Source organism: Lepisosteus platostomus, chromosome 3, assembly GCF_059453375.1.
Source record: "Lepisosteus platostomus isolate fLepPlt1 chromosome 3, fLepPlt1.hap1, whole genome shotgun sequence".
Taxonomy (NCBI): domain Eukaryota; kingdom Metazoa; phylum Chordata; class Actinopteri; order Semionotiformes; family Lepisosteidae; genus Lepisosteus; species Lepisosteus platostomus.
The window spans coordinates 13,794,812-13,804,418 of record NC_142613.1 but is presented as its reverse complement, the minus strand read 5'-3'; the positions used below and the strand labels follow the sequence as shown (position 1 = coordinate 13,804,418).

The 9,607-nt window shown below is 46.1% G+C and overlaps 1 protein-coding gene across 1 annotated transcript; it reads right to left on the bottom strand.

Moving 5' to 3' along the window:
* Positions 1 to 2,123: 2,123 nt before the first annotated feature.
* Positions 2,124 to 7,646, bottom strand: neflb (neurofilament light chain b). The gene is made up of 4 exons (XM_088624624.1): positions 6,487 to 7,646; positions 4,412 to 4,536; positions 3,583 to 3,896; positions 2,124 to 2,908 (listed from the first exon to the last, which is right to left on the bottom strand). Exons 1-4 carry the CDS (start codon positions 7,546 to 7,548, stop codon positions 2,589 to 2,591), a joined length of 1,821 nt encoding a protein of 606 aa, XP_088480750.1. The 5' UTR covers positions 7,549 to 7,646; the 3' UTR covers positions 2,124 to 2,588.
* Between the last annotated feature and the right edge of the window lie 1,961 nt (positions 7,647 to 9,607).

Below are 9,607 nucleotides of genomic sequence, written 5' to 3'. Positions count from 1 at the left end.
TAATATCCTCTTATGCAGGTTTCTTGTCTCATTGGCCTGGTTGAATCTAGACCAATGAGCCCATATGGCACTAAAATCATTTATTATGAGAGTGTTTGACAGTGCCCACCTGTGCCTCCACACATGAGTTGGTAAACAATAAACAATAAAGGCTTGGAAAGCTAAGGGGGAACAACAACTTTAACAGAGGTCTACTCACTAATTTTCATGGAAATGACGCACATAAAAGAGATTGTGAGATTAATCCCTGAGTGCAGAAGACTGTTAAAAAATCAATCAACATGTTCAATTAAGCATTCAGTAAGCTTAACTGCTTAAGAGCTTAGCTGAAGTGAAAACCGAAAGACACAGGGGCACTCCCAGCTCAGGAGTCATGTACAATTAAGATAATTTAATAATCTGCAGAACATATTGCTGTAGGCCACGTCTGGACGGTAAGGATCTAGTGGCATTCTGGGTAAGCACCAGTGTGAGTGTAGTTACTCACGAGCCCCTCACTTTTTCACTCTGAAGTTCCAGCAAACCATTCCACCAAAAACAACATTCCCATGATCGAGGTTGATGCTGAGGGAGAGCTGGGATCTCATTAGCTTTGCAAAGAACTTGATACTTGTTCCATTCCATAACCAGTTCAAAATGGATCATTCCTACAGTATGTGCACACAAAAAAAATCATTTTTTCCAAGCTTATTGGCAGAGTAAAACCTCTTGAGATGCATCATCTCATTTTCAAGAATAGAATACATACTGTATACAATACTTATACAAAAACAGATAAACAATTAAATTTGAAGCAGCCACTAAACTCATAACTGTTTGTCTCATATCCTATAATCTTACTTCCATAATACCCTGACTAAATGTAAAATACAGTGATCTTTTAAGCACATGCCCTATCAGTAAATAAGCTATTGAAAAGCATTTGCACCATTTAAGGCTTGCATTTTATATCAGCTAGGAGGTTTTAATTGTATTTCACAGTGTCTTGCATTGTGCCTACACTGCAGAATCACGAAGCTATTTTAGTACTTGCAGGTCATTTTCATTTTTTTCATTCAAACACATTTTTCAAACCCTGACTCCACCTAAAGAGCTTTTTTTGGCACGGGTCAGCCTTCTAATTGGCTAATTAAATTTTATATCTCCTAAAAGGGGATGATCAATAATCACAATCTCGTTATCAATACTGTCCTGAGGCCTGGATAACTTTATTGTGTCCTCCAGGGCCCAGTATTATTGATAGAGGCAGACATGGAGGGTTTGACCCCTGCAGTATTAATGGAGCCCATGATTTTGCCTTGATTGGTGATGTAGATTTTATGGATAAGTGTACTTCCAAGGTCTGGGGATTGGCATTTCTTTTCAAAGGGACAAAATAAGCACATTGTTCAAAATAAAGAGATAAAGGTATGAAACAGGATCAGAAAAATGCAAGTGATAATTGTTTTTCGGCACCCAGGAGCGTATGACAGTGCAAACAAGTGTCATCTTTTTATTCTGCAGTCTTTTTTTATAATAAGAAATAGAAGATGAAAGAGGCTGTCTCCTTGGATAGCTGTAGATACAATCTTTCATCAGAAAATAAGGGCAGGGCTTTCCTTGATCGAGGCTATCACCACCACAACTCCGTCAGAAAGACTACAGAACAGGATGAATCATCATGCATAATAAACAGAGATCAAACTAACATTTCCCATAATGATAGCAAGACTACTGTTGCTGATCTGAGCGGAGATTAAGTAGAAGTGCTTGTGAGCTCTCTGGTAGGAGATGTCTCCTTTGATTTTCACCTGACATCTCTCCCTGGAGCTCTGCTCTTGGGTTTTGGATGACAAGATGTTTGTTGCAAATAATTGTGTGCCTCTAATGTTACTTTCACAGATGGTTGTAAAGGATTGTGTTTGTTGTGATAGTGTAGTCTTCATGAAGAAGTTCTCATGGTGTAGATTAGCCTCATGAAGATAAAGCATGAATACATTTATAAAGGTTGTATCTTCCTTACACCTTGGTCACATGCCAAGCTTCAGTAACATTCAGGAATGTATCACCTCCCTGGTCCTGAGCTGTGTACCTTCTCAAAGCAATGTTGGGTCAAAACTAAAATAACGACACAACAAAAGTCATACGAGCAGATCTTCAATCTTTATTCACATCAACTGCAGGAACCCACAGCGTAAATTGAGTAAGGATTTTAACATTTCAAGTGGTCATTTGTATTCTTGAAGACACTCTTGTGTTTAATTAGGCGCATTTCGGTGACACATACAGTACAGTAAAGTGTTTAATTGCATTGAGTTCTGCAGACCAACACATAACTTGTGTTCTGTTCCACACACTCGCACGCACACACATACAGAGGCAAACATGACCATGCTAATTCTACAATATTCGCTCGCTCTTTTTTGTATTTAGCAATTTAGGGATCTTTTGCAAGCAATCAAGGGTCTCTTTTTTCTTTTGATTGTACTGATCTATTATTTATTTTTTTGCATAGAGCACCATCTAGTGGCTAGCACGCATGTGAAGTCAGTGTCCGTTGTGGTGGGGAGTTCGTTCGTTGGCTGGAGGTCGGTTTCTCAGTTCTGGGCTCAGTCCTTCTTCTCCACTGGCTTTTTCTCCTTCTTTTCTTCTTCCTTCTCTTCCTTTCCCTCCTCTTCCTCTTCTTGGGCCTCCTCTGCATCTTCTCCTGCCTCGGCCGTGGCCTCCGCCTCTCCTTCTTCAGCCTCTTCACCTCCTTCTCCTTCTCCCTCTCCTTCTGCCTCTGCCTCTCCTTCTCCCTCTGCCTCAGCCTCTGCCTCTCCCTCTCCCTGTCCTTCACCCTCACCCTCATCCTTCTCTCCTGCCTCTTCCTCTCCCTCTTCCCCAGCCTCCTCTTTCTCTGCCTCCTCGGCCTCCTCTTCCTCACCGCCTTTGGGAACAACGAAAAAAACAGGTCAATGTTAAGAATGATGGGAAATAGAGGCACCGTCTGAAAGCCCTGAAGAGAAAGACTAGCGTCAGCTGTGTCTTAAATCAGTCTTCCATGTGCTTTCCTCATCACATCGAATCTGGGATACCCAGAAACCCGGATCCAGACTAAAAGACAGTGAGGGAACTCTCTCATATGTTCTATCCATGATCCATGACATGCTGGTTTTAATAGGAATTCAAATTGAATATCATTCTAACCCACACAATTCCTCACTCCTTTAACGTATTTGTGCAGGCCTGAAAATATTTAATATGTTTTACTTTGAAGTGGGTCTTTTAAATCATCACCTTTAAATGGCTATGAAAAGGAATCATACGTGTCTTTGAGCTCATTAGGACCATTATGGTAATGTAGAAGTTTAAGGGGAGAGGAACAATAGAAACCTCTCATACTGTTTTTTTTTTGGGGGGGGGGTAGAGAATGAAAAAAACAGAGTGCAGCCAATTACTTCCAGAATCCCCAAATCTAGAATAGTCAAATTCTGCAGGTTTTTATGCAAAATCCTGGAAAGGATTGGGTTGGAAAGGAAAGGATTTTAATTTCCTTACCCTAAACCACTAAAAGTGCAGTTGACTGAAAAAGGCAGACTCGTTCATTACTGTGGGACAAACCTTCCTCGGCAGCCTCTTCCTCTTCCTCCTTCTGTTCCGCCTCCTCCTCCGCCTCTTCCTCCTCTGCAGGCAGGGCTGCTTCGGCCTGCTCTGATTGGCTGGCCTGGATGACCTCCTCCACCTCCTGGGCGTGGCTGGCAGAAAAGGCGGAGCTCAGCAGACGGCTGCTCAGCAGGTAGGGGGCGCTGATGCTGCTGGCCGAGCTGCTCTGGAGGGAGAAGAGCGAGCGGCTGAACATGGGGGCCGCGCTCTGGCTGAAAGTGCTCGCCATGCCTCCAACGCTGAACCGCGTCTCCTCCCCTTCCAGCAGTTTCCTGAGGGAGAAAGAATATGAGACCCCACGTGAGCTGAGCAGATAAGAACAGATACCCACAAGAGGAGACCCATCCAGCCCATTAGGCATCATTTCCCCCAAAAAACAGGGTACTGGCTTCAAAACAACATGGCTGGGTATGGGAATTCACCATACAGAAACTCCATATAGTCAGCAGTGTATTCCCCATACATCACTCCCTCCAGTTGCTCTAAAAGGCCTGCCCCAATTGATGAATAATTCACTATTTTTCGTTGTCCTTTGGAGCTCTATCAGTACAACAAGTGCACAATGTGCCCTTTTACATCAGTCTAGAGGATCAATATTGTCTGCTTGTAAAATTAATGCCAGTCTTTTACCCTGGGGAGAACCTACCCACTTTTTGCTGAAGGCTGCTCTTAGATTACCTGGCCAATGTTTGCCTCTAAACCGAGCCCAGTGCAGATCATGGGATATAACACCAAGCAGCCCAAGAGCTGTGTGACCTTCCGAAATACAGAAATGAAATTACTGTACCTGTAAGCTGCGATTTCGATATCCAGAGCCATCTTCACATTGAGCAAGTCCTGGTACTCCTTCAGGTAGCGCGCCATCTCGTTCTTAGTGCTCCTCAGCTCGTTCTCCAGCTGGCTGATGGTTTCCTGCAGAAGCAAGGAAGAAGAGTAATTCCAGGAGCTGCCAGGGGCCAACTGGTAGAGGCTGAGGAGTTTCCTGAAAAGTTGGAGTGTTAATGGAATCCTGCCTTTTAAGAGAGGCGTTTGTTATTGTGCTTGTTAACCAGCCTCAAAAATATTCTACTCTCATATTAATATTCTGTTTTCTCCCCTGCAACTGAAGTGCTGGCCAGGTTCTATGACGAAAGAACTGATGTCATTTCAAATCTGAAATCCACTGAGCAAAGCCTGACACAAGCCCTAGTCTGTAGATCAGTTGAATTCTGGGATCTTTTGTTTAGTGAAGGAGGAGAGGGCATTAGGAATTTCTGTGTAGGGCTAATATCACTAAAGAGTTAGTATGCAATGCCCGTTGAAAACGAATAAAATGCTACAACTGCCAGGACAGATCTCAAATTGGGGACTGCATCCATTTTCAGACTGACTGTTCAATCGCTGTGCTGGCATTTTCTCGGCTTTAAATCACATTTGTTGGCAGCGTTCAAATGGACCATAATGAGTGTGAAGTGCGCTAATAACAGGAAGAATGCAGATCGCCATACTGCAGGCAAGCCGTGAGGAGCTTGGGGATCCTGCCACCTCAAGGATTAGCAGAGCAGATCCCCCTAGGGAAAGAGACACTGATGGATGGTGTTCTGGGAAATGCCAGCAGCGCTCATGAAAGTGCATGAGAGTGTGCATTTTGATTTTTTCCTGTGTCGCTTTCTCCCTGTACAGGATTTGCAGAATTGGCAGTAGGGGCCAGTGGTGGAGGTATAGGGCTGTATCAAAACCAGGAAGGTCATGGCTTAAGCTCCAAGCCTGCCAGAGTCCACCACTGGGGTGGTATGTAAAAGAGATTGCCTAGAGAGTGTCACTCAGCAGGTAGTTGATGTTTTTATCATCTCACTCGACAATGTTCTAGGCACAATTGAAAGCACTCAAACCTGTCTCACGAAAAGAAGACCGGGAATACATTTGTATTCAGCTCCGCTCCTGTTCAGCTACTGCAATCGTGTGCTGGATAAAAAAAATATTACTAAGATTATAAGGGAAGCTCCTCTCACAGCACCGCACATCTCCGGTAAGCAAAAAAGTCTCTGCTCTCTCTCTTTTTTCAGCTGTCATCAACAATAGCACCGTGTGCTGTGGGTGATCTTTTTATCAGAGGGCTGTACAATTGGCTCTGGGCAGTATGAAGACAGCCTGCTACTGCTTCTGCAGAAGTGCAATGTGCAGTACAAACTTCTCAAAGAACTCTCTAGATGTTTGGAGATTTTCTAGTCCATCTATTGCAGATGAACCATAAATCGTCAGACGGATTTCATGTGAAACTAAATGCAGAACTGAGTGTCTCAGCAAAAGTCTGTAGACATCTCTAGTACCTCTCTGGAACGGCTGAGAGATTTTTCTTTTCCTGGTCTCGCTAATGTGTCTCTGGCCCTGGTCCACTTTTCTTCTCAGTAATAAAGGACAAGAAACATAAAGTGTGGAGCAATCCCAATTAACCCTTTCTCTGCAGCTGTTCTGTTTCTCTGACATCTGCCATTTCAGTTTGGGATATAGTCGGTTTTAACTCTTATTGATCACGACAGTAGAGAGACGGATACTGCAGTTACTAACTCTCCATTGAGTAGATGCCATGAAGTTTCATTCCCCTGGCTGACCAGACAGATATGGTCAAATACAATGCAATCTTCCTCTGTTTTTGTGCCTATCGTATTGGTTACAGAAAATTGCATTAAAGGCAGGCAAAGGCTAAGATAAAAAATCTAGATAGAATTCTAGCCTGATCCCAAAGATCAGATTACTGGATCTGTTTTAGAAATTGGAGAGATTATGTGGATATATAAAGTATATACAACTTAACCATGGAAGAAATGACAGTAAAAGTTGTATATGGAAGTTATACCCTCCACTTGCACTACAAACACTGACCTGAAGAGCGGCGATGTCAGCATTCTGCTTCTCCTCCAGATCCTGCAGCTGTTTCTCCAGGGCCTCGTTCATGCCCCGGCACGCCTCGATCTCCAGGCTGCGAGCCTTGAGCTGGCGCCGGTATTCGCCCACCTCGTCCTTGGCGTTGCGCACAGCGTCGGTGTTGCGGGCCGCCGTCTCGGTCAGCACGGTGAACTTGCTCTTGAACCAGTCCTCGGCGGCCTGCATGTTGCGGGCGGCCAGCTTCTCGTACTGGGAGCGGATGTCGCGGAGGGCAGCAGAGAGGTCGGGCTTGGCCACCTCCATCTCCACGGAGATCTGGGCGTACTGCACCTGCGCCTGCAGCTCGGCGATCTCCTCCTCGTGCACCCGCTTCAGGAAGGCAATCTCGTCCAGCAGCGTCTCGGCCCGCTTCTCCAGCTCGGCTCGGCCGAGGGCAGCCTCGTCCGCCACCTTGCGGGTCTCCATCAGCCGCCCCTCCGCCTCCTCGCGGCTCAGCACTTCCTCCTCGTAGCGGCTCTGCAGGCCCCGCAGGGCATCCTCCAGGCCGTCGCGCTCGTTCTGCGCCGCCTGCTTCTCGCCCCGCGCCTCTTCCACGGCGGCCCGCAGCTCCCGGATCTCGTGCTCGTACAGCGCCTGGAGCCGGGAGGGCTCCACATGCTTCTGCCGGAGCACCAGCAGCTCAGCCTCCAGCACCTTGTTCTGCTGCTCCAGCTCGTGCACGCGCTCGATGAAGCTGGCGAAGCGGTCGTTCAGCTCCTGCAGCTGGGCTTTCTCCTGGGTGCGGACGGTCTTGAACTCGCTCCCCACCTGCGTGGCCTGGCTCAGGTCGAAGTCCGCCGCCATGAGGAGAGAGGAGGCGGAGGAGGCGGAGAGGCCATAGGGGCGGTGGCGGGCTGTGCCCACCGAGGTGGACAGCGGAGCCGAGTGGCTGGAGTAGACCGAGCGGGCGCCCCCGTATCCTGCGCTGCGCACCCCGGAGATGTGCACCACCCTGGGGCTGCTCTCCACATACCGGCGCTTGTAGGAGGTGAAGTAGGGGTCGTAGCCAACGGAAGTCATGGCGGCGGGAGGGCAGGGGAGTTCGGTTGCCGTGTGCACTCAGTGCTGTTACCGCGGCGGTGCTGCCTTTATACCCCTGGCAGGGCTCTGACGCAAGCACTTTTCCACTGACAGCGGCGATCAATAGCTGAGCTCTCAGCCAAAGCTTAGCTTGCAGATGGGAGAGAGAGAGAGAGAGAGGCAGGACTCTGTTTCTGCCTGGAGAGGAGGGAGGATTAGAAGGAGGGGGTAGAGCAAAGGAGAAAAGGAAGGGGCTTTTTTTCCTTCCTTCCTGCAAGGGAATTTGAATTCAAGTCTTCTCCTGTGATCCGACTTTTACTTTGGCTCTTTGGGAGTCTCACAAGCATGAGAGGATGAGTGTGAGGCTTGTGCGAAGCCACATTCATGCATTTCAGCTGTATTGCTTTCTTGAAATCATGTCACGACTGTGCAGTCATGTAAATTAGGGCCATGTCCTGAGCTGTCACTCTGGGATTGCAAGCGCTACGAAGTTGTCACTAAGCAAAGTGAAATGGCTCTGGTGGCGCGTGCCAGTTTTTAAGCCGCAGGAACAAAGACATTAAGACACTGAATGGAAATTTCTAAAACATGAACCTGTCTTTATCATAGCTCGGGATATTGTACTTATATAACAGCATTTACAGCCCAAGCCTGTTCTAGATAACACTCCATTTATAGATTGTAGAACAGTAAGGGCAGGTATCATTGTCCTGTAATAACAATAACAGTATTTAGGTATAGACTGCAGGAGCAGGAGACTCAGGTCAGTGTGTGAAATGTGAAATTGAGAATCTGGGGCCCATTCACTTCAGTGTCTCACTATTGTAATAGTAACTACGGCAGACGATGCAGTGTCTTGGCTACAGCCAAGTACTTAAAGAGATGGCTTGTGCTGCACTCTGCAGAGTACAGCAGCAGGTAGCGGTGATGTGTAGACCGAGCAGTCTCAGGGCGGACGCAGGAGGCTAGATGCTCAAATGTGAGAGTCTACAGTCTGGGTGGGAATGTGTCGCAGTCGAATTGGGGGGGGGGTGTTACTGAGTAGCCGCTGTAGCTGTGCAATTCGTTTTCAGGCACAGTCCTCTGCTCCCTGGAGTCTTAGATCATCTCAGCCACCCTTCAGATCAGCATTTGTAATTGACAGTGCCGATGATTGTGTAGCTATCAACAGAGGTTATTAAAAGAAGGCATTTATCACTGAGGTCCACTAATGATTAGCAAACTGCTCCTAATAGTTTGCAGACTACCTCTGGGGATAAATGCATAGCTCCTGGCTTATGTCATATTTATAGCTTGTGTGCAATTTTAAAGTGTCATTTCCAGCACCAGGAGATGGTAAACGTTACCTTTCCATCGTGGGTCTTTGGGATTTGAAGGAACTTTGTGCTTATCTTCCAGTTGTCTCTGTCAGTCCGGATCTTTTCAACCAGTCCGGTGATCGCAATGTTCTTAGTTAAATGTTTTAGCTGGCGCCTGCACGAACACAATATTTCAAGATCAATATATTGCAGAAAGTGCAGTTTTGAATTTCTCTTATTTCCTCATTCCTACCCAGAAATATTCTGTTTTTAAACTCCTTGGCAGGGAGGAAAATATCTCTCTTTGCACAGGCGCTTGAACCATTTCAGGTTTTACAAACTCAAAGCTCTTCTGTTTGAACCAGTAGCAAGTGCTGGATCACTTTGGCTTCTTGCCTTATTAGCAGGACATTTGCATAGGCATTTAGAATTATCTTAGATCAAAAATACATGCAAACATATGTGCACTTCAATGGAGTACTGTACATCTGGTAAAATCTATAAAGGATAAAACTGCTGTACATTGGAAACCGTCATTATATTTTAATATATAGTATATGTATAATTCCTCTATGATAAGCCCTGGTTGTTTGGTGGGTCTAACAGGCTTTCCAATAGGATTTTTGTACAGTACAGAAACACTGTTGTTCCTCTTGCCACCTCAGATGCAGAGGGAAGGAGCATTGTGTTATTCTACCAGATGAACACACTAGGAGCCTGTTTTTCCCTGTAGTCCACAAATGACCATGTGATTCATTTAT